Genomic DNA, 26,967 nt, shown 5'->3' on the forward strand with positions numbered 1-26,967 from the left:
ACAACAGTTAAATAGTAGTCGACACTACCATACATGCGGACCAAACGGTTAAAATCGGAAATAATAGGTTTTACTAAAAAAAAAGTACGAACTTCATAGTGTTCGTACATGAATGTAACATCTGACGCCTCATCTGCTTAATAAGCAACCAATATTTGACAGCGAACTATTACTGCGCATTCCCCACTTTATGTTACACGCTATTTCCTCAGATTGCAGGAAAGCTAGAGGATAGATGTTACACATAAAAAAAAAACAATTCTTTTTCACATCAAACATTCTAATTATAACAAGAATACAACTGGCTTAATAATTTAAAAATATCTTATATTCTCTAGCAGCCATATTATATAAAGAACACATTTGGATCTATTCTTACATTATAATTATCTCTTTATCATGATCACTTATGAACAATTAATAAAACCCTATTTCCAACTCTAACATGATAATCAGAAAATATATATTTTAACATCCAATATAAAATGACATTACTTGAAAAAGCGTAACAAAAATAGATCTATTATTTTAAAATATCATAGTTTTCTAAAAATATTTTTTATTATATTTCAAACAATCTAAATTTTCTTTATTTTATTAAGGCCACTATGTTATATATATCGAAATTACGTATATTTATTGATCAGTGTCACTTATTACGAGCCAAGGAGTTACTGTATTTTATTTATGCACAGATATACATGTTTAAAAAATTCTAATATAAATATGTACACATTTCCAATCAAAATATTGTTAGGTAATTATATATATTTTTACTATTATGTTAAGTGTTGTTTATTTACAAAAATGCAAAAATTATCCGGTATCTAAATTATTTCAGTAATCGTACTAGTACTACTAACAAATTAATAATGAAAATACAATAATTCCTTACTCATAATATTTCGTTGCAATTACCAAACCTAAAAAAAACAAGAAATTAGAAATTTACATAGTGTACGCACATAATAAAAGTATTTGGTATTACACAAGATACCTATTGATTTTACAAAGGAATAAAAGTTTGAATGAGTTAAACCCATTGCATAGTAAAAGTAACTTAGTAAGTATAAAATAACTGGGGTGACAGGTATAGTGTGAATATATTATTATTTAATATATTTATTTCCATTATGCATAAATATCCCCAGTTACAATAAAAAATAAAAGATAATATGAACACTTTCAGTGCTACAAAACAATCGATATATATATAATTATTTTATCGTCATTTGACATCCGTTAACTATAATGTTAATAAATAATATAAAATGTAATGAACCACCATAATCATGAAACATTCTAAACATAACAAATCGGTCATCAATTCTAGTCTTTGATATGTTAAACATTAAAGTAGGTATATATTATTTCTTTAATCTAAATATCTATAAAAAAATTATTGCGTATGTCGTTGTATATTCTGTTTCAATATTAATATATGAGGAAATCTAATTATAACATACAAGTAGGTATATATGTATATATCTGTAAGATTTGTACTTTTGTTATCTTGCTTGTACCTTACAATAATATTAAATATATTGTATAAATTGTATTATCAGATTGGTAAATATCACTCAGTTTAACTGCCTATTTGAGAATATATTCTGTACGGCTATTGTATATGACTAGGGTTTCAAAGGAATAGATTGAAATGAAAAAAATATCCATTCGTTTCTATAAAATGCAAAATATTTCTAGCGTACGTGGTCCTAGTGTAAAGGAAACGAGTCGCCGTTGGTACACCTAAAAACATTTTGCAGAAATCTTTTATGATATTTGTTTTCAGGAAATATGTATAAATATCAAATATGTGTGTATCGATCAAATTCTTATTAGTTAAATGTGCGATAGAAAATAACTAAATTTATAAACTACTCTTTTCAATTTAAGAATCTTTTGATAATATTATAAAACCCAGATCTTCTGTATTTCAAAACTTGTACCCCTTGAATGGTCAGTTTTTAAAATTAAAAAATGAAGCTAATTCATACATATTTAGGTATATATCAATAAAGATTTCTACTCACAATCAGCTCAAACGAGCGGGGATGAACCCCATTCCAATTCTACAATCGGGCCATATAGGCATCGCATTCCTCGAATAGAAAAAAGAACCTAACACTCTCACTAACCTAATAAAGTAATTAAATTTCTAGATGTAAGAATAAGTTGCAATTGAGGTAGATTAAATTTTTTATAGTCCTATTAGCCTAAAAAGATTAGAATTATTTACATATCAAGCGTTTGCAACATTGGATCTCTTCTGTACATACATTCCTTGCCAATTGTCATTACTAGACGCCAAACATTGACCCTATCTATAAATGTACCTATTAAAATCATTATTATCCATAATTAAAACTTATATTAAAACGTAATAGTGTCAGGTTTGAGACTCTGCTCTGGTAGCATTTGGAACGCCGCCGAGTTTACAGGTAATATGCTTTTGAGCTTATTTCATATTAACAATATAACGGCACCCTACAGCTACCCGGATATAGAGAGATAACATTTGTTTGCACATTGCTTCATCTATTCTAATGATGAGGTATATTATCTTTTAATGCCTAAAAAGTAAAGCATTAAGAAGCTCCCCTTAATACATGTTGTTGTTTTCATTATTATCACGAATTATGATTAGATATTTGGCTATTTAATTCGCTAATTATTGTTATTTAAATATACTAATCATACTTTAATATGGAATGATAGAAAAACTTCGAAGCGTGCGAACTTTAAGACCCGTATATCTATAATATGTTATAGATTTTAATGAACAGAACAAAAGTTATTAGTACGACAAAATTCACACAGGAGCAGATGGTAATTGAAAGATAAACATCTATTTTCGTTATAAATCTCGGTAGCGTTCCGACTAAATCAAACTGATCCGATCCTACAGCATAGACCACATGAAACTCATGATTATCCAATAATAAACTAAACATAAGTACAACAATGAGATTATAGAATTTACATATTCATTCGTCTTTCCGTAGAATAAGAGTAGTATTTTTAAATATTATATACCGTTACGACTGTCATCCCAGATGTGGTAGTAAGAAGCATTATCAACTGTCTACGTTGTGGTGAACGCATAGTAAATAATAGCCGGTAATATTACATATTATACGCAATTGTTGCATATATTACAATTGCCAGGTAAATTTTAGTTAATGATCTGATGTGATTAAAAATTGTCAAGCTAACACTGCACTGGTAATGAAATTTCACAGGCCGATAGTGAAAAGTAATGATGCTGAGTGAAATAATTTTAACTGCCTTGTTAGCTTTGCGGAACATATATCCAGTCGCAAAATACATACAATTAATGCATAACCATTAATGAACGCCATATATTAACAATTAATTATTTTTAATTTGATCAGTAATAATTCAGAGTGATTTCCATTATTTTAAACATTGGTATATAATATTTTTTTATCGTGAGTAGTGGCTATGCTATAGTACATTACAGTTTACTGTTTATCCTAGAAATGCAAGGCACCTAATAAATCCAGCTGTCCTACCCTTCCATTTCACTCCAAGTTGTTTAAATTCTCACTATAATTTTATCAACCATCTGACACTTACACCAAGTTTCCACACTAACAAATATTAACATAATTTGGCTCGTAATCCTAAAAAGTAAGCCAAGACGCTTAGCATGAATTTCGGATTTTAATTCCCCATATAAAAATCAAATTTTTGCATGTATTAAATCAGCAAACATTTGAATTTTGTCGCTGTCGGATCATCAAATAAACACTCATAAATTCTGCTCAATTATGTTTCATATGCGTCTAATGAGCAAAAGAATTCTACACTTTATTAATTGGAAGCATTCTAAGGTTTTCTAGTCCATGATTTCATATTTGGCACATCAGTTGAAAACACAATGCGATTTATAGATATCTGCTGTTCATCTCATACTTTGCTCACCAGACAGACCCAATTAGTTTTCTTATTATTCTAAGGAGACACGAGTGCCTCTGAGGTATATTGCATTTAGTTTCTAGCTCATACCTGTCGAGTTCTTAGGACTTGAATAGCATTCTGTATAATAGAATGATATTTAATTCCATCCCTTCAACAGTCACATTGTTATACTTACATAGATGAAATACATTCTAGCTTTAAACAGATCTGATGTCATTATTCCAGCAGAATTCTGAATCTACTTTATTGATAGACAAGGGATATGCTCTGTTGTATTATAACTTCGCGTCAAAAGCAGCACGCCTCTCTGAAACATATTGTAATAGCCTACTGCTTCCAAGAGCCATACCTTCAAACTAAATTCTGCGCGCCATCACCATTAACTCACAGAAAACACGTTCAAAATTTGAATGATCGCATAATGAACTTAGCACAGAGTTGGTCCCCTATAAACTCCATAGATCATACAAGGTATGTTATAAATAAACAATTTACAAATTCCGAAAGTACATACACGACTAGATCACATATTCATGTAGAATTCGGAAATATTTTGGTATACCTGAAATACAAATATACAATTTGGCAATTCAACTGGAGGGCACACACCCTATAGCTTCCATACACCTTACAAGTTATTAAGTCCAATATTACAATTGCATTACTTTGCTCTCCTGACTATATACAGCTTAGCTCTACCTTACCTAATGAGGTAGTCCGGTTTTCACATAAGCTAAATGCATGAAGGTAATTTCGCTGGCCACCGAGGCTAGTGGGACGGCGGCGGCGGCGGCGGCGGCTTCGGGCTCTGCGCCGTTTGAAAGGCCTGAGTGAACGCCGGCAAGCGCTGCTGGCGACCTTCTTCACCAGTATAGGTGGGCGTAGACGTTGGCTCATTGTCATCTAGAAGCCCTAACATCTCACTGGACAGGCCCGATGGTCCCTCCCCAGGATCCACCAGCAGAGACGGTACAGCAGGATTTAACAAATGGGCTTGGGTCATGGTGTCCTGCATAGGCTGTGTTGTCATGTACGGCAAGTTGGATGGCGTCTGTGAGTATGATGAAGGGACAATAAACATGACAGGATAGTCGCTAGGTATCAACTCGCAACTCGGCGACACTGGCTCTTCTAACTTGATCTCTAATGGGTCCTCCAATTTTATATCAGGTTCCACTTTTATTTTAAGCTCAGGTGGTATTTCTACAATGATTTCAGATGACGGCACTCTTGTTTGGCCTTCTGGCATGCTTTCTTTTGGTGAAGGAGGTTTCCATAAAGGGTATTCACTACCCTCTATTTGAAAATCTGTATATGTTTCCTCAAAAGAAGTTGATGCCTGGGGAGGTGGTTCACTAGATGTACCGACTGCTGCCGACTTCCATGACTCCTCAGGATGAGCATTCTTTACATGCCTTACTAAATGATCCTTACGTCCAAATTTTTGTGGGCAGTGAGGACATAAAAAATCTCGTCTACCTGTATGCACCACTAGATGCCGTCTCACGTCTTTGGCTGTGAAAAACCTCCTGTCACAGTAATCACAGGTAAACTTCTTATCAGTCTCATTCTTTACAGTTCGGCTCCCTGTGTGGACCTTTAGGTGGTAAACTATATCTTGTTGAGTACTAAATACCTCATCACATATTATACACTGTAGATTTCCTTCTTCTGCAGAATGTAGAGCCGCATGTTTTCGAAAGCTCAATGAAGATGTATATGACTTTTTACAATCAGGCTTATCGCAGGTATACAGTCTCTTAGCTGGATTGTGCACTCTTTCATGATTTGTAAGATGATCTTTGCGATTGAAAGTTTTACCACAAGTGATACATGCAAAGGCTCGAGCCTCACTGTGAATCAAGTTATGACGTACCAGCTTAAATTTAGAATTGAACCGTTTGTTACAAAGGTTACATGAAAATGGGAGCTCACCTGTGTGGGAGAGGACATGTTGACTAAGTTTCCCAGGGCTAGAGAAGCGCTTATCACAAGTAGTGCAGACATGTCGCTTGCTGCGGTCCCGGCGCGTGCGCCGTTCGGGTTCCGAGGCAGCCGAGCCGGCAGCCGACGTGCCGGCAACAGCCGCCTCTCCCTCGCGCGGCCGCCGAGGCAGTGTGGGTACGCGTCGCGCCGCTTTCACCGTTCTAAAGCATTGCTTGATGCTGCCGCTAGGCCCTGGCGCACCGAGAGCCACAAACTGCAACTTAGTGGGCAGCTGTGACGCGGGCGGCGCTATGAACGTCTTCTGCGGGGTGGTCGCGCGTTCCCCGCTCGACTCCTCCGTGAACTCGGAGCCGCCCTCCTCGCCTTCTCTAGGGTTCGGTGGCGGGCTGGCCATCTCGCGCTCATTTTTAACGCGCTTTCCCTATATCGCTTCTCGTTTATGACGCGTTGTGGTCGTTTTGGGTCCGCGGTAGCACTGGCTCGTCGTGATGGCAGAAAACATTTCTGTCACATTGACGGTCTGGTAGCCCTTTCGTATTCGTGTCACATGGTTCTTGCGGAATTTCTGGACCCTCTTATCTTATAACACGCACTAATGGATCAGTTTCGTCTCTCTACACTTCTGGTCAAAAGAAGAAAGTCGAGAAAGAATAAAAAACGATGAATAATGGACTTTTTTCAAAGAAATACGTAGCGCTTGACATGAATTTTCAACTGTCAAAATAAATGAAGCCAAAAGCCCAAAAGCCACTCGAATATGTCAAAAAATTCGCCGACTCGAGTCGACTCGACGAATTCGACGATTTTCAAAAGATGCGTTCAAATTCGATGAAATTTAAACAGAATCAACAAAACGGAATATAAATTGTACGTGTACAAAATAAATAAAACACGTTTTAATTACTATTAATTGCTATACAAATAGCAAATAACATTTTACAAATCTAAGATGCAATAGAATAGTTTTATCTACATTCTGCAAGTAACGTTTAGAAATTTATAAATTTATATCAACCATATCGCATTGTAGTTTTATATTCGGTACAATATGCCATGTTATAAAATAAAATAATAATGACTGATTTATGTGTCAGTAGTTTATAGGTACCTACTATATTTATTCATCAGTGTTATCATCGTTAATAAAGCAAGTAGTAATTCTCATTTCAATTCAATTCATTACATTCATTGTAATTGTGTAGATACGTGGAATGAACTCATTACATTCGATCGCCTGATAAATAATATAGATTTCTGATTATTGCAGATATTGCTAAACTCTGGTAATGAACGATCTCATATCTACTTACGTACTTAGTTTTATAGTTTATATTTTAAGATTTTGTAATATTTTTTATATACAGAATGAATGATTACTGATTTTTGATAAACAACAAACTATACGTGATTTAAAAAACTTTTATGGAAGTTGTATGGTGCTACAAACTATTCTTCCAAGTCAAAGAAACTTAAAAAAAAGCAATAGGTGTGTTTTGCTTCAGTGTCACTGCCATTGTCTTCGGAATGTCAAAATCAGTAACCAATCCAAACTAAACCAACCTTAGATCTTAATTTTAATGAATGTCATTCAATATAATAATTTTTATTTTTAAACAATATTTTACAATTTAATTCATTCTACATCAATTAATTCGGCCACACATTGAGGTACCTAAATTTTATATTATTATCACTTACTTGATGTTTAAACTTTATATTTATATTCTGTGCCTGATCCTTTACCTATATTCGTTAATTTCATAGAGAACAATGAGAAATATTTTCTTGGCTTTATTTATGTATTAGTTTTCTGTGTTAATATTAAATAGGTAAGCATGAAAGTGAAAATGGGATACAGGTATAATCGCCTATAGATGACGAGGCCGTCACATCTGGACTTAGATAACAATTTTATTGTTATCTACTACTGTAAAGATAAAAGTGAATTTTGGATTACAAATCCACCTACTATCATGATTCAGTATATATTTTTTAATTTATATATGTACTGTGTAAATCCTTCTAGTTAACGTTTCTTAAACAGAGTGGTTTTTGAATCGAGGTACAGTCTTTAAATGTTCCAAATAATTGTGCTCTAAGACATATAAGGATCTTCTTATATATATCTTCGTAATATATATATTTAGTGGACAGTCTTGATGTTCTAGTTGTTTAGTGCATCATATTATGTTATGTGAAGGATCAATTCTCACACAATACAACCAATTGAACTCATGAGAGTCTTTGTATTGCATGTACATGCAATATAATTTATAGATTTAAAGAAATACTTGAAACGAATTATATCAGTTGTTTAGTATTCATGTACAAGTTCTGTTAGGTTTGGACTAGATGAAACTATGTGAATTGTAGAAGAAACTATGTGAATTGTCCTTGGTTGTTGTGATTTGTTGTAAATTGGCATTTTATAAATAATACTTTTATAATTTATCAATGGATAACAGATGTAATACTAAGAATAGTGTTTGTAATGTCTGATACAGTCTTCTTCATTATCTTAAATGGCTGCCACCAATTTTGATTGGTGATTTTGCCAATGTCATGTTTTGAGAGATACAAATATTGTAACTTTTTGTGGCTTATTTCAATTTGCTCGGTAAAGTTTGACAATTTTGTTCAAGTTTGGTATATTGTCTGATACAGTATTGTAACCTTCAAGAAAGGAATATATACCTCTGTCATAAGGTCATCAACTTACATTGAAGTTCCTGGTGTACCTTTGTTATGAATAATTAACTTACCAACAGGTGTACTGTAATATTCTAGAAAAATTATGCAATTGTTATTTCAGATAAAAATGTCGGAACAAATTGTTGGATCAGCGGGTTCTGCTGCACCCTCTGGCACCAGTGTAGCCGAGGAACAGCGCTCTGGGAGTGGGGCTGCTTCAGGTAAACCCACTGTAGTATTGTATAATGGAAAATTCAATGTTAAGACAATAATCTATAAACTCAACTATTAAGAGATAAAGATAATAAGCTTGTATTCTGCAATTTATATTACATTCTTTTGTTATATTTGTTAGTTATTCAATTTATTATTACTTTTGTTACCCTTGACTTATCAGTTTATAATTTTTTAAAATATACATATACTATATTTTTTCAGTAACTGTGTTCCTTTTAGTTTATACATATATAACTAATTTTTTGATATATTCCTTTTGAAATTTAAGTTTGTCATGTCATAGGCATCCTCCAAGGAATTAATTAAGGAAGTAATTGTTACTCTATACAATAGATTTATTATTAAAGTTGCACAATTGTACATTATTTTAATTTTATTCTGCTGTCTGATGAAAAAAGTACATACCCCAATTGTCAAAGTTGTATTGATGATGTTCAACATTTGTTGATGAAAAGCGTCAAGAATGAGACTGAAAGACAAATTTAAATTAGGCAATTTTCAACATATTTTATCAGAACATGTATCAAAACAATCTGTACTAATTTATAAATCAGTGATGTTTGTCTTACTGTAAATTAAATTTTAGTTGTAATGTAAATATAAGGTAGGTAAATGTGTAATTAATTAAGAATTCAAGACAGAGCTAACAAGCTCACTATTGTGATCCTAAGCTCCTATATAAATAAATAAATAAAAAATTCTTACTTTGCCAATAATATTTTTTTACAACTAGACAAAAAGTATGTAATAATTGCTCTCCATGTTAATGAAAAAAACTGTAATTTGTGTCAGGTACTGCAGCATCCGAAGAGAAAGTGTTTGGTGGTTGCGAAGGTCCAGATGCCATGTATGTGAAGCTGGTTTCTTCTGACGGACATGAGTTCATAGTGAAAAGAGAGCATGCCCTCACCTCAGGGACAATCAAAGCTATGTTGAGTGGTCCCGGCCAGTTCGCTGAAAATGAAGCTAATGAAGTCAACTTTAGGGAAATACCGTAAGTATTTTCTCTAATCCTTGTTAATATGTATTTATATTGAACAACATTATTTAAAAGAGGAACACGTAAGTTTCTTGCTCATTCTTCTTGTGATGAATGTGATGAATCTGCCTTCGGATTGAGTGGTAGATTAAAAAAATCCATATATGACGTTTAAATGTATGCAGATTATTTATATTTCTATTTGATGTCTTCAGTGTAGCACTTCCTACTCTCTACCGTATTTCTAATGATCGCGTGTTCCATTCCCATAAAATATAAATATCTCTATGGATCTGGGTGTTTGTGTATATATGAAATTTTGAATTTTTAACAGTTGTCTAGAGTCCATATGTTCCGTATTACAATTTAATATAAATAATATTATGTGTGTACCCGTTTTGGGTCACACATCTTTGAGTCCTTCGATAAAAAGAAAATTTATAATAAAATTTTTATAAGTCTATAACAGTGTAGCATTTTTTTTCTGCTATTGGAATGACAAACAGAAAGACGACCGACCTGATGGTAATTGTTAACCGTCGTCTATATTTATACATGTACCGCGCTACGGACATCACGTGTCATCTTATGATACCACTTATGCCTTACCATTATTAGTATGCCAACTTGCCAACAATTCATGACGAAATAAAGCTGTACAACAAGAAATATATAAACCGACTCTATCCAGCCTTCCTAATCCATTGGCAGCATAGCTCTTGGAGCCTTCTCACACAGTCAAGTGACTGACGAGGAGGAATATACTGTAGTAAGGCGAAAGTGGTGTTGACCTCTTCACCTACAAAAAATACAAAGCAGCACTCAACACATCTGTTTATAGTCTTGCAAATGATCGCCAATTAAAAAAAACAGAGAAAAAAAAATATTGGGATGCTATGGGCTTTGTACCATTATTTTGCAAAGCAAGCTGTTTGGTGGATGAAATATATGAGAAAAGGATACTAACGCAAACGTCTTTTTATAACATCTACCTCTATTGTTCACAGATCGCATGTACTACAGAAAGTATGTATGTACTTCACATACAAAGTCCGCTACACTAACTCGTCCACTGAAATTCCTGAGTTCCCCATTGCTCCAGAGATTGCTCTCGAGCTACTAATGGCTGCTAACTTCCTCGACTGTTAGACACATTCAATAAACTTCGAAGATATGAAGAGTTGTGTGATTATTACAACAAAAGTTGATATACATCTGTGGTATAGCTTACATTTTATCATATTATTTTCTTCATGACGAATATTACCAATTAACTTACTGTTTCGATCTGTTTATATGCTAGGTTAGGGCGGTCACACATTCGGTTCAGAACGATGATTATCCTATGCGATCCCGTTGGATTGATCAATTCGTTTGCTACGCCCCGCTCTCTTTGGAAATTAGCCAATCAGAACAGTTACGTAGGACAATAATCTGTCTTAATATATAACTACTTAACGTAATGTGGGCATATTAAGTCTTGAGATCAACATGTCATTCATCATTGTTAATAATGCCTCTGACAACCCCGTCTGTGATTAGTCGCTAAGGTATTTTTGTTTCCTATTAATTTTAAAAGGGAGTATATTACAATGAACCTGTTATAATGATTGTAATACACTAGATAAGGTGTAACGGGCTGAGTGTACTGATATGCACTTTCTTATTAATCAAAGATCAGACTGCACCAAATCAATACGTAATATTCTTCATTGTATTGTCAATACAAAATTTAAGAATAATTTTGTGTAAATTTCTAACTTTGAATGCAATATGCTGTTTAAATAACTTCATTCGTTTTATAATAACACATGATTGTATAATTAACAAATAGCAATATTAATGAGCTAAGAAGTAATCGTCCTTTTTTTTATTTTATATCAATCTATATGGTATAAAAAATTAGTTTATTTTTTTAATTTGTCTTACGGTAACATTACAAGAAATGATATGTAGAAGGTTTATTGTTACTAATACTAAAAGCTCTCCATGAACCTTTTTATTTTGTGAATATATAAATAGGAACACTAATACTGCTGCTTTATTATGTAAAGTTATTGCTAACAGTTCTCAATTGTAAAAGATTGATATCAAAGGTTTTCTATGTTATATGAACTATGGAGTTATTTTGATCTGATCAGTTTCAAATGAGAATGATTTGTAATTTCGTTTACATAACTCTAAAAAAAATACTCTGTTTAATAATTTGTATTGCTTTGTACTTTATTAATAAACCTAAATTGTACAAACATCTTTGATTTTGCATTATTTGTAACAAAATAAAATAAAGATATTGTACCTCATATTTGGAGGTATATGACTCCTGATATACAGCCACGCTAGTTTGGGAGTCAGGACTACATCAAACTCTATACTGATCTTCATCAGTTTCAATAATTAAATAAATATATTGTGTCCAGTCATCGACTATAGTAATATAGGATATGTTTGAAATATATACATTTTGGTTGATTAGTTAACGGTATACGCTAGCGGGTGAGTGCGAAGCAATTTCGAATAATTAGTTTCTCATATAATGAAATCATAAAACCGTGACCAAGCGAAAGCCGTCTATTAATCTGATTGTATATTAAGCTTTCACGTATAAACGGCTGGAGTATATCATGATTTTTTGCAGGATATGTCAATATACAGACTAAAGAAAGCTGAAGAAATTACTCTTCAGTGTTCATATAATTGTTTTAATACGCCACTTACAATTAGTATAATAATAAAATAATAGATGGCGCCACATATACGTTTATTTATTAGGTATCTACAAACTTTCACGCGGTTGAAGTAGTGAGCACTACTTATATCAAATAAAACAACAGTTTTGACCTGTCCTTTATTGAACTTTATTCAGTTTAATGCATAAACAAAATCCGGTCCTCCCCACGATAGTCATAGACAAACTTCGCGCTCTGTTCCAATATAATGTTCTGACTGACTACATGTTAATGCTTACAATATCATATACTTTGGAATGACATCCTGCTAATACTAATATAAGTAAATCAACTTTACAAACAAATCAGGATTCGTCAATAAATAAATTCTGCTTTGATACAACTTATAATTTTAATGTACTATAAACACTACGGTTCGCTGAGATCTAAGCTTACAATAAAAACTTTGGATAAAAATTATAATAATTATGGACAATTCATGTTTTGTACATTTTTACAAAGAAAACCATTTCTATCCAGTGACAATGTAAATGCTATATAGAGTTGTGACTGCGACGCACCCTAACTAAACCAATTATACACATTATAATAATACATTTAGATTACAAAATAATACTTTATGATTAATTTCAATTAATTAGACCATTATTGTTGTATGGAAGAATTCATTATGTTACTTATAAATACCAGTACTCGTTCAGTATAAAAACTGTATTACACCGAAAAATATAAAATTTGTATATGAAAATAAATTACAATTTACATGGTGCAATTTAAGGAATGTGCTTATATCGGCATGTACTGCAAGCTGGTTTATAATTAAAGTTACACGAATTAGGTCATTTATTGGCAATAATATCACAAATCAACAGATTCACGATAAGTTTGGAGTAATGACAATTTTGAAGTTGGTAAATAAATAATCTGTAATGATTATTCGATGAAAGTATTTTAAGAGAATAATGATACTTGTATGATATCGTATGAGAACACATGATAGGTGAATGTAAATATGCTGAATAATATATCTATATTGTTATATGCAACACGACAATATTTATTTGAAGCACAACAATGCAGATGATATGTTAATAGATATTATCCACTAAACGACATACAACATAAGTTCGTCGAGTGAATTTTTACTAAGAAAGTTCGTTGACCTTGACCCGGGAATACTAATATAAGGAGGATTACAAATTATTTGATTTGGCAACATTTTACACTTAGTAATAATAAGCCAAGCGATTCTATTCTGATACCTACTTGAATGTCAAGATCACTAACTTTCATGTCAATTGAAATTAAATCCTAATACAATAAATTAAAATCTATGTTTCATGGATTGATGAATGAAACGGAGATTCGGCTCAAGATTAAAGTCATGTATATTCGCTACGAAGAATATTGAGCATTTAGATGTCTTTTAGAAGAAGCTTGCATCGCACTACGTTCAGTTCTAAAGCGCGTAAAAAAAAATTAAGTATCAATAAATGCTGTCGTCAATGAGCATATTCCGGTAAGTACCTAGTTGATCTACAATTTCATAGCCTTATTTAGTAAAGCTGAGTACCGTCCGCGGAAACAAAACTGCCACTACAAGCAAACTAAATCGGTAAGCTGACAGCGTTCATCCCTGATCGCTCTGACCGATTTGGTCGATGGAAATAATTTTTTTGCTGACCGAGTATATAGGAGGCGAGTCCATTTTCCCCGATATCGCTTGAACGCGGCTCTTGACGGATTCCATCGGCGCGCTATCGATTTTACCATCGTCGCTGATGCTTGACGAGGAATGCTGGAAGGAACCACCGCCTTCAGTGTTGCCATATATATGTTGTGGCTCCCTGATGTTCCCGTAAAGGTTGTAATTGTGTATTAAAGCTGACACTCTGTTGGATGTTACCGGCAGACTGCTGTGTTCCTTCGGTAGATGTTCGGTAACATTTAATTGTCCAGTTGTGACCGGCTGGTTGATTTTAAAGGCTGGTTTTGGTGGTGGAGGTTCATCTTCTTGTACAGACGACTGGTTGCTTAGTATTGGGTTTTCGGGTGTGAATGATTGGTTTTGGGCGGCGAAGACTTGATTCTGGGAGGTTAAGGTTTGGTTTTGGGGGGCCGGACTTGTGGTTTGGGGGGACGGACTGGTGGGTACGACGGGGTCGGGCTCGAGAGCGGCCCGCCAGTCGATGGTGGGGTGTCTCTCGCGAATGCAGTCTACAACATCGAGAAGATTCTTTGCGTCCATTGCCAGCACATGGGCCGCGGCGAGCATTCTCCTGAAATTAACGAAATATTATTATAGTATTGTATCTACATAGGTTTCTGTCTAATTTTAGTCAGAATTTGTTACTACAAAAATTAAAAACGTAAATTCATTTTCTAATGTCTTCATTAATATTTGTTTATTTAGTATTAGTCATAAAGAGTTATTTCAAGTTAAATAATCATGAAAGTGAATCACTGTTCCCAAGAAAAAGGGTGGAATTTGTCTTTTCATTCAATGAGCGCCGCCTGTGTAATTCCCTACAAATATTTAAAAATTTCTACTTCATTTCTTGATAAAAGTGCTTTAGTACTTTTTTTTTTCGAACTACGTTAATGCTGTTCCGTGCGCGGTTTTAGAATGCCAAATGTGGAGTGCATTTGGCATTCTAAACCCGCGGAAGGCCTTGGAGCGGTTCAAGGCCAATTCCCGTCTGAAGGATACGACTTTAATCTGAGGGCATCGCTAGGGGTTCGAACCTCAGCTAAGGCCGTCTAAATTTAGATCCCCGTTTGAATTGGACGGGGGATCGAGCGAGGGGGCAACTCCTGTATATAATCACTGGTAAAAGTCTTCGACTTCCGTAAAAATGGTGAAGTTTTCATTAAGAAGATGTCATAAGTATTACGTATACGGCACATTGTATAGAAAATTGAAACATTATGCTTACTTAGTGTATTCTTGATGTAGCGTGGTATTCGCGTATTGTATAGCCAGTCGCATGGCCTCTACTAGCGCTGCCATATCTTTGCTCAGCACCTGGTGAGCCATCTCAACCTCCCTATAAAAGATAAATATTTAGTTACATATGATATGAAGATTCATTGCTATTGAATTTGTGGAAAAGTATATACATATACAATTAAATAAATTTGTGTTTGTTTGTATATTCAAATAAAAAAGAAACCCTAAAATATTTTGTCTGTCTGAAACGATTTTCACGGGACTTTAACTCGCAGATAGCCAATGTTATAAGGAGTAGTTTAAAATGAGTGATTACAAACTAACAACTAGCAGTAATTAATTATCAAAATATTAAAGACATCTGATTAAGGTCATGTCACAAAGAGTATTGAGGTTTCTAATAATTCGAAAAAAAAAATCATCACAATTGAATTTAGTAGATAATGCTACCTAGCAACTATAATAATAAATCATTGTTTATCATACGGAAAAATGATGATAACAGGTGCAACATACGAGTACATGAGTGGGATTTGATTATTATAAATAACAAGTGATAAATAATTAAAGATAAACTAAACAGTATTTACTGCTTTTAATCCACTGCATATCCATATACCATATTTCATATGAACACTTGCCGTTGTTTAATCTTTATAATTTATATATTAATGTTATAAATATGTAAGTGTGTCTGTTTTTCACCTTATTATGACTATAAATATGAATTTGTTTTAATGAAATTTAATATGAAGGTTAGTTGTTCATGAGGATGGATATAGGAATATTTCAACTCGAAAAAAGCAGATGAATTGTGGAAAACAACTAGTCCTCTTTATCAATTAATAATGATGTTACAGATTATCCTTATGGTACACTGTATAAAGAACTAGTATTTATTATACTGAATATGAAGCCAGTAATTCTATTGCATGTTAGATGTAGACTTTAAAAGTGAGTTTCATGCCAGTTCTTCTAATCAGAAACTGTAGCGTAAGGCGATAGGAAAAAATACTACAACAAATTTTACAAACAGTTTATACATATTATTTGTGGGAAAGAGAAAGAAGCATTAGGTCGTCTCTCGTACACGCTGCTGGCGTCATAAGGGCATTGCGCTGTAACAATGACGTGTGACAAACGAACTGTCGCTTAATAAAACAAAAGCCATGTACCTTTGAGCAGTGTGCGGGAACGGCACGACCACCAAGTCGACCGTGGCGCACAGCGAGCGTAGCTGCGCGCCCACCGCCCGCACCGACGACAGCACCTCCCCAGCCGCCGGGCCCGCGCCCTCGCCGCCCGCCGCCGCCGCCGCCGCGCCCCCCGCCGCCCCCGCCGCCCCCGCCGCGCCCCCCGCGCCCTGCGCCACGTTGGCGAGCCGCATGACACACCGCACCACCGCCGTGGTCGCCGCGTACACCGGGTCCTTGGTCGACGATCGAGATGCATGCACTTTTGGCGCCTGCATCGAGATAATGTTTGTTCATTAAATTTTCTAGACAAACATTTCAACACAAATACATAATATAATAACGAATAGAGAGATAAAAATAGAGAACGATAGATCTCTTTATTTTTACTTAATTTTTTCTAAATTTGACCGCGTTTGTCCGCAATTTCAATCTCATCTGCAATTTTTATCTCTAGGTTGTTGAAAGAGCGCGACGAAACCAAAAAACCTAACAATCTTTTAGGGCACGAGTAATTTCCATTCATAAAAACCGAGATCTACAATAATCGAAATGTGTTTTAACTTTTTAATCCAAGAAAGTTGTTTGATTTTTAATTTATTTTATTACAGTAATAAAACTTCATATTAACGGATAGAAAAAAATATTAGTACATATATATTAAATATTGTATGTAGTTGGAGATGACATTGAGATATTTTTTTTGTAATTACCTGATATATATAATTATACTACTAATTAAAATTAAGTTAAAGGAACGCAATATATAGAAGTTACTGATTAATAAAAAATACATTTAAGTCAAATTAAAAACGTACCTTATCCTCACTGGGTGCTTGTTCTTTTGTCTTGACTGTATTTGCTGGACTAGTTTCTGTTGAATTTGCACCTATTGCCAAAGAGAAAATATATTATATTATAGTTTTAAAATACTACCGTTTTTACATCTAAAAAATACATCAAATGTAGAGTCATTAACCATTAAGGGTGAATCTGCTGTAACTTTGACCAGATAAATATTTTACTTACTACCACTTTCAGTCTTTCAGTCCATGAATTAAAATCTAATCAAAAATAATTTTTTTTCTATATTTTTTTTCCCTACCGTCCAGTCCAAAGAATACAAATTTAATTGAGAAAAATTGATAAGAAACTCAACTGATTTTATTTTTTTAATTGACTAGACAACGAAACAATAATAATAAATATTATATATTGCCTATTAAAAGAGTAAATTTTAGATAAAACTATATGGTTCAGGGTTTTTTCTTATTTTTATCTTTGAACTAGCAATAACTATTAAACTAAAGAGTATACGTGTGGGTGTCAAATATGTTTTTATTGTTTTAATGTATTTTTTATGCATAATTAAAACAAAATTAGAATTCTACACTGCTTCTCTATATAAAGTATAAGTGTGCAAAATTTTCGTACAAAGTTTTTGCTTTGCCTATTAATATGATTCATTAATCGGTTGAAGCTTTCACACTAACACTTAACCAGTTAATTTTAGACGTTAAATGTTTGCATTTAGAGTCTAAATCATCATGTACATGTGATGTATCTCACCTGACTGTGTGTGTGCAATCGGGCGCTCCTCTTGCGTCCGCTCAGTTCGTTCCGCTCCGCTCGGCTCGGACTCGGTTGACATCTGCATATTTGAGAGACGTTTCTGCTGGAAGTGGAATGCTTAAAGTTAGTCTAAATTTATACTTAAATTTATAGTTATTATTTATATATTTTGTTTATACTTTACTTTTTCTTGATTAAATTATTATTGAAGAAATATTGAAAAATATAACATTTTTTGAACATTATTGAACTATATATTATTTTATTTTTCAAAGAATTCTTTTAAGTCATAATAATTGTCATATCGTTTGGAATTGTGTTATATATGCATACGCACATATATACACAGCTTTTGTCATATATATCTGAATTTGGAACGTCACAAGTATGTATCTATGTGTGTTTCTTTTCATTTTATTATTTATATCCTCTGCTTTCATAAACATTTATGTACAAAATTGCATGTTTCATAAATTTAAACACATGCTAAATAGATATATTGATGCATGCTATAAATAAAGATTTTAATTATTACAATAATAAATATTAAAACAATAAAAAAAAATACCAAGTTGTCTTCCTGCATCTGCAGCCATCTTCTGTCCTCTTCACTCTGATGGTGTTGTCTCGCTAATTCCGCGAGTAGCCGTCGCTCCACTGCTTGTTCCGTATCGAATTCTGGACTCTGTTGTAGAACAAGTAAAGTTCAATATTTTCTAGCCAATCCTTACCACTTTAAGAACTCACGTTGTTTCAATTAGTATATGATTTTTTATATTATACATAATTATGAAATATTTTTTTATTTTAGTAGTTATAAGAATTGGACATGGTTATTTATTAGATTTCCAACCATACACCGAAATAAGGAAAGACGTTATCAAGTCCTGTATTGTATCACAACGTTAGTTCTTTTATTGATAAATTGTATTGAAACCACTTGTGCCTTAAATTATTTTATAACAAATATATACAAAATTTATAGTTTTGACATTTATAAAATATCAAATAAAATCTTCATGGTAATCATTCATCTTTGTTTTTTTATCACGAAAGGAAACTGTCTATTCTTCCTTTAATTTGTTAAAGAAAAAATATATTAAAACATACTAATCATATTATATATGAAAAAGTAGTTTTAAATGTTCGTTTTGACATTTTCTTTTCACTTAGACAATAGAAAAACATTACAATAGTCAACCAGTAATTTTCACAATAGTTTAATTTAAACATTATTATTTTTATTTAATATTAAATACATTATTTGATAAATGTATTTAATAAATACTATAAAACACTACAAGTGATTTCAATAAGAAAGAAAATATAATTAAATAATAATAAAAAAATAAAACCAAAATTCTACCGGAGAAACCCAATGGACACAAAAAAACTCTGTAAAAAAAAGGAGAAAAATAAGGCTCATATACAAAGGAATATACATTAAATGTTATGTTTTGGGATATTTATGTACATATAGAGTCCATTTATATTATAAGTACCTACCCCATAAGAAAAAAAGGTGTGAATTAAATAATATTTATTGTGAAAACAATAATTACATATTTACAATGTTGATATTACTGAAATAATATTTAAAGCTACCGTAAAAAACTAAATATCACTTTGTGATTAAAAATAAAATTCAACATTTTGAAATATGATCGTGTAACTAATATCGACCTCCAATATATGACAAACACACACATGCACTCTCTATCTACATATAAAAAATACTATTCACGCATTAAAAAAATCTAAGTCATGCAATCCACTTGTTTGTGCATACTCTACTAAAAACTAAAATATAAGGCACTATATTTATTAAAACAATACACTTTTGTCTTTGATGACAAGAACGTAATTAAAAAAACAATTCACTAACACTCGTGTTCTATATTTAAACGAGATTCGTACACATCAAAGTAAAAGTTTCCCAGTACACCACCATGTTGAAACGCGTGAAATTAAAAAAAAAGTTTAAGCGGAAAACGCCGATCTACTCAAAGTCACCTGAATGGGTACTACATTCGTCGCTGCTACCGCGCAGTCTTGCCGCGAGGCGTATTGCGGCATCGAATCTTGCGGCAGAGACTCCAACGGTAGTGAGGGCGGAGGTAGTACCTCCGACGGTACCGCGGATTGGCTCGCAGCTTGGGCGGCCGCTTGTGGCCGGTATGCTAGAGGTTGCCCGCCTTGTACGTGGCTACTGAATATTTGCTGAGGTATATACGACATCGGGGGTACAACCCCCATAGGTTGCGCCGCAAATTGATTAGCGGGGTACACGGGACTAGACGATCTCACGAACTGACTAGACATTTTAACGTTCGGCTTGACCGGACTTTGGTATGGTATGCCTTGAACGATACCTACGGGAACTCCGTACGACGTGGGATGGGAGACTGACATGCCTGACACCGAGGGTCTGTACGAAGACTTCGACATTGCTTTCTGAGCGGCTATGGCGGCGCAACTTTTGACGTTCTCACCGCCGAAGTCGTATATTTCCTCGACGAGAGGAGGGTCAGGTTGGTGTCTCATTTTGTTGACGACGCTAGCGGCCAACTGTGCATTGAGGGCGCCTTGGACCGAGAATTGTCCTACATCCTGTTCCCTCCTGCTTCTCGGTGGTGGTGAAGCCGGAACCGAATGCTGCCTCGTGAACGGCGCTATAGGAACAGGGGACCCTCTGTGAGACAGGCTACCTCTGGCATTACGTTCCAGCGACCCCATCCTAACTGGCGCTCTCTCAGCTGTGGAAAGACTGACTCCCCTCGTGTTCCTTTCGAGAGACCGAACCCTATTCGCGTACGGTTCCGTCGATACGTCCGTCTCGCTCTGACTTTGAGACGAAACGTCCGTTCTGGGGGACATGGTCTGCGTGTTTTGACAGAGATTATCGCAACTCGCGCCTACAACGACGGTTAAAGTGTCGTCAGTTTGTTCGGGGACTACTGGGTCTAGTTTGTGTAAACTCGCGACCGGGATGGGAACCGTTTGGAGGGGTATGTCAAGTTTCTCGTCAGGTTTAGGGTTGATGATTTTGTCAACGATGTTGGGGTCGTCCTCCGGTAGAGTTTCAGCGAAGTCAACGGCGACGGTGTTGAATACCGATGCGGGTGTGGTGTACGCTTGCGGGTCGATGGCTCGCGACTGGTTCTCGCGGAGGAGATGCGCCAGCACCAGGGGGTTTTGTGCTACGATGTAAGTTTGTGGGGCCGCGCCCACCGACTGCACCGACGTAGAGTCCACCGCTGTTGACAAATATTAACATTACAGAATACTATTATTTCTAAAATTTATTTTCACTTGCATTTACATTTTTAACGATTTAACATTCCGGTTATAATTAATCCCACTTCCCTCTATCATCCATCACCATAAGAACATCGTGCTACTATTGGTGTATGTAGTTCGATCGATGTTCTTATGGCTACGATTAATGCACAACTGTGATGGCTGTTTGTGTAGCTTGTATGTGTCTGTGCGTGAGACTCACACGAGTGCGTGCGTGCGTGGTACTGTACCTGCGAGGTTGTGGTTGGCGTGCGGTCGGCTGGGCTTGTGTCTGTGTGTCTGTGTGTGCGTGGTACTGTACCTGCGAGGTTGTGGTTGGCGTGCGGTCGGCTGGGCTTGTGTCTGTGTGTCTGTGTGCGCGTGGTACTGTACCTGCGAGGTTGTGGTTGGCGTGCGGTCGGCTGGGCTTGTGTCTGTGTGTCTGTGTGCGCGTGGTACTGTACCTGCGAGGTTGTGGTTGGCGTGCGGTCGGCTGGGCTTGTGTCTGTGTGTCTGTGTGTCTGTGTGTGCGTGGTACTGTACCTGCGAGGTTGTGGTTGGCGTGCGGTCGGCTGGGCTTGGGCGGCGGCTCGTCGCCCCAGGACGCTGCCGCCACACGACGATTCTCGCGCCGCATCGTGTCCCACGCACTGTTGCGCTCCTCTTGTAGAATTTCACTGCACATTAAACGTATTCATTAGATAATCTTATTAGCTTTTCATGGATTCACCGTGCGCGTACCGCGTGGCACAGAGGGAAACTCTGAACAGTTCCCGGGACTAGGGATCCTGGTGTAAGTTTAAGACCCTTTTGTCTACGTCCAACGACATCACCTTTATCGTTGGTGTTCCTTTACCTGGCCTTGCGCCTGGTTCAGTGGGTACTCACAAGAGCGTCTCCTTGAGGAGGTGGGCGGCGGGCCTGTGCGAGGGCTCGTAGGCCCAGCAGCGCGACATCACGGAGTAGAGCCGCGGCGGGCAGCCGGCGGGCAGCGCCAGTCGCTCGCCGTTCTCCAGCTTCCCGATCACGTCGTTGTTCTTCACGCCGATGAACGGCTTCACGCCCAGCATCAGGATCTCCCACATGCACACGCCTACACATATGGGGTGTCTTTAGTCCTCGTAGTCTTCGTAGGGATAAATCAAAGCTATCCTTATAAATATACTGTACAATAAACTAAACGTATATTCGAGGATTTATTTTCGTTAATAAACGAAAGAACGCATCCGTCGTTTTGTATACAGTTTCTACTATAAGTATTATTGTTGTAAAATAAGCCTTATTACGATGCCATACGATATACAGTAAACGAGAGTCATACCAAACATCCAGACATCGGAAGCAGATGTGAACCGCCTGAAGTTGATCGATTCTGGCGCCATCCACTTGATTGGCAGTTTACCGCGGGATGCCTTGTAGTACGACTTGTCATCTACCATCTTTGATAGGCCGAAGTCAGCTAACTGTAAATTGTAACAATATATTTAAATAAAGAAACAGAGATTTTGAAATTATGACTACAAAATACCAAACTCATTTTCTATACAAATGAAGAGTTTTTTATAATAAAAAAATACATTAAAGACTAATTATATTCCCGGGGTTGTTGTATTATCGCCATATGCCATTTTACTGTATTAATTCACACATAAAACAAATATACATTTCCAATTTTTGCGGCACAAATTTTTTTACATAAAACAATGTAATCGAGTAAATCTCGTATGACGGAAGTCTATTTAAGCAATTTAAATATTATCATATATTAATATAAATTATATATTGGACTACCTATAAAGTCAGATCCCTTACACACTACATTGTTTTGTGTAGTTGGAATTAAAAATTCTGATTTCTCCCTCCCCTGGGTATAACTATAAAATGACGACCTCGGTGGTCTAGCGGTCTAACACACCGCTTTGCGATCGATGGTGGCGGGTTCGATTCCTCGCATGGCACAAACATTTGTATTCATGAATATGATTGTTGTATCGGTCTGGATTTATCTATGTGTATAATATATTTACAAAAAAAATGTATCCATGTATTTATATCAGTTGTCTAGTACTCATAACACAAGCTCTGCTTAGCTTGGGACTAGATGGCGCTGTGTGAATTGTCCAGAGATTAATATTAATATTAATAATAAAATAATAAGCTGAGCATATCATCATATATGGTACCTTAACACAGGTGGGTGTAGAGACGAGTACGTTGCGAGCGGCGATGTCTCGATGTACGAACTTCTTGCTTTCCAGGTAACTGAGCGCTGTCGACAGCTGGTAGATGTATTGAACCAGCGTGCAGATCTCCAACCTGTACACACGTGTATCTTAAGAGGACGAGGACTCCAAGTGGTCGAAATACGACGAAAATGCAAAAAAGTGTATATATATTAAACAAAAGTGTATATATAAATACATGGTAGTGTGTGTAATTTTTCTCTTATAAATAAGATGTTATTAATGTATTTTTATGCATGATTAAAAAAGAAATATTTAATTCTCTTGCATTCTGCACTCTGTCTCTATATAAACTATAAGTGTGCGAAATTTCGTATTTTATTATTAATGTGATATAATTACCATTCAAAAGTGCTTATTAACAATAACCTTTAATTGTTTTAAGTTAGAAATTAAATTTTATTTAATTATTAAATAAGCTTAAAGTTTTATTTCTATCACTCGTTTAATATCTATAACACAAGTACTAACTACCTGCTCTGTATGAAATGGCCAGGCTATAAAATAGAATATAATGTATATATTTAGGATGGTCACCTCCTGGCGTTCTGTTGCAGGTAAGCGCGCATCTCTCCGAGCGTGGCCAGCTCCATCACAATCCAGATGGGCGGCGAGCTGCACACGCCCACCAGGCCGATTATGTGCGGGTGGCTGAACTGCTGCATTATATCTGACGATAGAACACATATCACAATAAGAACATACATTATATTATGTATGTAACAGACTTCGGAATGAGAAGGTACTTAATTTGACGTATTTTTTGTAGACAGGGCCTAAAATTCTACATATATTTTGATACGACCATGTTGGCCCCAAAGATTTTAGCAGAAATAAGAAAGTATTTAGTAAGAGAGGTTTAAATTACTAATTCATATTCAAGAACATAAATATTTGTATTTTGCGGGTATTAAATACACGACCAGCGGATAATGTAGCAGAAGGTATGTGCGTTTATATCTTTTAAATTACGCTATGGATTTTAATGCTGTTTTCAGCAATAAACATAGTGATTCAAGAGGAAGTTTATATGTATAATATATGCGTGTTGTATTATAGAACAAACCGTGAAAATACAAAGATTTATAATGTATCTGTGAAAAGCTGGGACGGGCGCAAGTTAATTATATAAATTAAAATTATACATATTTCTGTTCATGATACAACAATAGCTAAAAATAGCATCGTGCTTCTATCACTAGAAGTATAAAAAAGACGATTAGAGTCTTATACTTACAGGCCTCTTCCAGAAACTTCTCTGCGGTGTCGAGGTCGGCGTCCATCTTGCACGTTTTGACGGCGACGGGTAACACGTATTCGCCACCGGCGGTGCGGCCATGCTGCTTCTGTAATGCCAGCTGTCGCCGTAACGATGGGTGATTCGCTGACGTGACTTTACATGTACCTGAAAATACCATATACCATGATGATGTTTTCTATAGTTTAGAATATTATCAATCCGTTCACTCAAATTTCTATTAGGAGAGAAATTGGTTTTGGCTTCAGTTTTTATCACCGGCCCAACGTCAACCCTCCTTAGGCATAGGGGGCAAGTAATACTTGCCATATCCGGTTATTATTTTTGCTATCTTTTCCTGTAGCCTCACCTTACTGTAATCTTCCAGGAAGGCTGGTTTGGTTTGAAATCAGAATTTATATTTCTTAATAAAATATATATAAAAAAAAAAGAATATGGATGGAAATTCTACTTTAGAATTTTAATACTACGCAATAATGCAGTAAATCTCAAAACTGCCTTCTCAAAAATCCTATTTGATTAAGACGTTAAAACTCAAAATCTATTATTCTTAGTTTGAACGTCTTAACCCATGTTGTTGTTTTAATATATAAAAAAATATATTTTTATTCCTAACTAGAAGGTTGTTAATATATAAAAATAGTATATACCTTTATGTACATCACCGAATTGTCCTTCACCAATGATACCAGTTAATTCGATTTGATTTCGAACTAATTCGTAATCTCGTACTGAAAAACAAAACAAAATCAAACTGTCAAATTTTATTTAAATATTTATATTAATTTGTGTGCATTACTATAAAGTTTTTTTTATTTCTACGATGTAGATTAAAATATTAAAATTTCTCATCACCCAACGATTCCGGAACCACCCAATGTGATGGAAGATAATAACTTAACGCCATTAGACTGGACCAATATTACAGACATCGCAAGATATACTAAAATATAATACATGTATGTGCCATTCCTTTGTTTAACAAACAATACATTATCTGTCATATAGATTATTCAAATTGGATGACTAATTGGTAACTATACTAATATAAAAAGGCTGTGGACTTGAACAAACATGTATGTTATAGGTATAATAAAGTAAGCTAGTATTTTAGTAAGGAATATGGGGAACAAACATATGGAAATGTACATATATAAATGTACCTAGTAATACTTTTACTTTGAAAATCGACTGCTTAGGTAACTCTGTCACCTATTTCTGGTGCCACGAAGCGTGCGTGTTGTTTCCGTTTTGAAGGGTTAGATATGTAAAGTAATTCTGTCTGTTCATATATAGTAATTGTATTATTTCTCAACACCACCTGGCTCTCTACGCAAGGAACTTTTATTGCTGATTCGTATATATATTTAATTATATGTGAATGTATTGGTATGTATATGTAAATTAAGTATGACCAACCTGCCGGCGTGGAGTAATCCGCGTCGTCATCAACAATTTCTGCATAATCTTCAGAGAGAAGCGTCGCCGTGTTCGCCTCCCAAGAACTAGTCTTGCCCTCTGATGAACTGCTACTCATCTCAGCTATGAACAAATGTTACAATTTCTTAGATGCCTATATGTATGTATCCATATTAATTTTTTCTTTACAAATTATTTGAAATCAAACAAACACGAAATTATAAGAACCTAACCTAACTTACAATACATTACTGAAATCGAGAGAAATAGGTTAAGTAGTTTTTGATATTATTATCCACATACGTACAGAAAAACATCGAACATTCATTATTTTGGGTTCTATTACGCTGAAAATACCCTAACAGTTTATTTGTCATATATTTTGTATGTACAAACCGTTTAATATATATACTTATAAAGTATATACAACCTGTAGTATACCACTAAAGTAGGATCAGTCTTAATAATTCTAAAAGACATTAGTTGTTGTCAGTTATATTGTCTGGTTATTGAAATAAACGCCCGTACTTATGATACCATATATATTCAAATCAATTTCATTAT

At 34.9% G+C, this 26,967-nt stretch overlaps 3 protein-coding genes across 4 annotated transcripts in view; 1 reads left to right on the forward strand and 2 right to left on the reverse strand.

Moving 5' to 3' along the window:
* Positions 1–2,409: 2,409 nt before the first annotated feature.
* On the reverse strand, positions 2,410–6,718 carry LOC131849785 (zinc finger protein PLAG1-like). Its single transcript, XM_059199905.1, has one exon. The coding sequence runs from the start codon at positions 6,284–6,286 to the stop codon at positions 4,715–4,717; it is 1,572 nt and encodes a 523-aa protein (XP_059055888.1). The 5' UTR covers positions 6,287–6,718; the 3' UTR covers positions 2,410–4,714.
* Positions 6,719–7,413: 695 nt separating this feature from the next.
* Positions 7,414–11,290, forward strand: LOC131849729 (elongin-C). Of its 2 annotated transcripts, none has more exons than XM_059199845.1 (4): positions 7,414–7,560; positions 8,705–8,804; positions 9,622–9,814; positions 10,807–11,290. In XM_059199845.1, exons 2-4 carry the CDS (start codon positions 8,711–8,713, stop codon positions 10,946–10,948), a joined length of 429 nt encoding a protein of 142 aa, XP_059055828.1. In that variant the 5' UTR covers positions 7,414–7,560; positions 8,705–8,710; the 3' UTR covers positions 10,949–11,290. The 2 variants fall into 2 exon arrangements, with proteins under 2 accessions (XP_059055828.1, XP_059055827.1); XM_059199844.1 differs by having other exon boundaries at positions 7,415–7,560; positions 9,613–9,814.
* Positions 11,291–12,621: 1,331 nt separating this feature from the next.
* The window catches only part of LOC131849853 (uncharacterized), a 49,228-nt gene continuing 34,882 nt past the window's right edge, over positions 12,622–26,967 (reverse strand). The window contains exons 11-25 of the mRNA XM_059199982.1: positions 26,404–26,526; positions 25,635–25,715; positions 24,964–25,131; positions 24,264–24,396; positions 23,667–23,799; positions 22,805–22,946; positions 22,372–22,576; positions 22,027–22,160; positions 20,218–21,461; positions 18,773–18,889; positions 18,202–18,307; positions 17,451–17,521; positions 16,615–16,904; positions 15,426–15,536; positions 12,622–14,768 (exon numbers count right to left, since the gene is read on the reverse strand). Of these exons, the coding sequence (XP_059055965.1) occupies positions 14,120–14,768; positions 15,426–15,536; positions 16,615–16,904; positions 17,451–17,521; positions 18,202–18,307; positions 18,773–18,889; positions 20,218–21,461; positions 22,027–22,160; positions 22,372–22,576; positions 22,805–22,946; positions 23,667–23,799; positions 24,264–24,396; positions 24,964–25,131; positions 25,635–25,715; positions 26,404–26,526 (3,707 nt within the window). The 3' untranslated portion in view covers positions 12,622–14,119. The remainder of the gene's footprint in view (positions 14,769–15,425; positions 15,537–16,614; positions 16,905–17,450; positions 17,522–18,201; positions 18,308–18,772; positions 18,890–20,217; positions 21,462–22,026; positions 22,161–22,371; positions 22,577–22,804; positions 22,947–23,666; positions 23,800–24,263; positions 24,397–24,963; positions 25,132–25,634; positions 25,716–26,403; positions 26,527–26,967) is intronic.

This window comes from Achroia grisella, unplaced genomic scaffold (assembly GCF_030625045.1).
Source record: "Achroia grisella isolate CSIRO2021 unplaced genomic scaffold, CSIRO_AGI_Agris_v1 utg660, whole genome shotgun sequence".
Taxonomy (NCBI): domain Eukaryota; kingdom Metazoa; phylum Arthropoda; class Insecta; order Lepidoptera; family Pyralidae; genus Achroia; species Achroia grisella.

Excerpts from the sequence above, each read along its gene's own strand:
- LOC131849785 (XM_059199905.1), bottom strand. The coding sequence starts at position 6,286 with ATGGCCAGCCCGCCACCGAACCCTAGAGAAGGCGAGGAGGGCGGCTCC.
- LOC131849729 (XM_059199844.1), top strand. The coding sequence starts at position 8,711 with ATGTCGGAACAAATTGTTGGATCAGCGGGTTCTGCTGCACCCTCTGGC. Across the intron at positions 8,805-9,612 it reads TGGGAGTGGGGCTGCTTCAG|GTACTGCAGCATCCGAAGAG; the intron begins GTAAACCCACTG and ends AATTTGTGTCAG. Across the intron at positions 9,815-10,806 it reads GTCAACTTTAGGGAAATACC|ATCGCATGTACTACAGAAAG; the intron begins GTAAGTATTTTC and ends TATTGTTCACAG.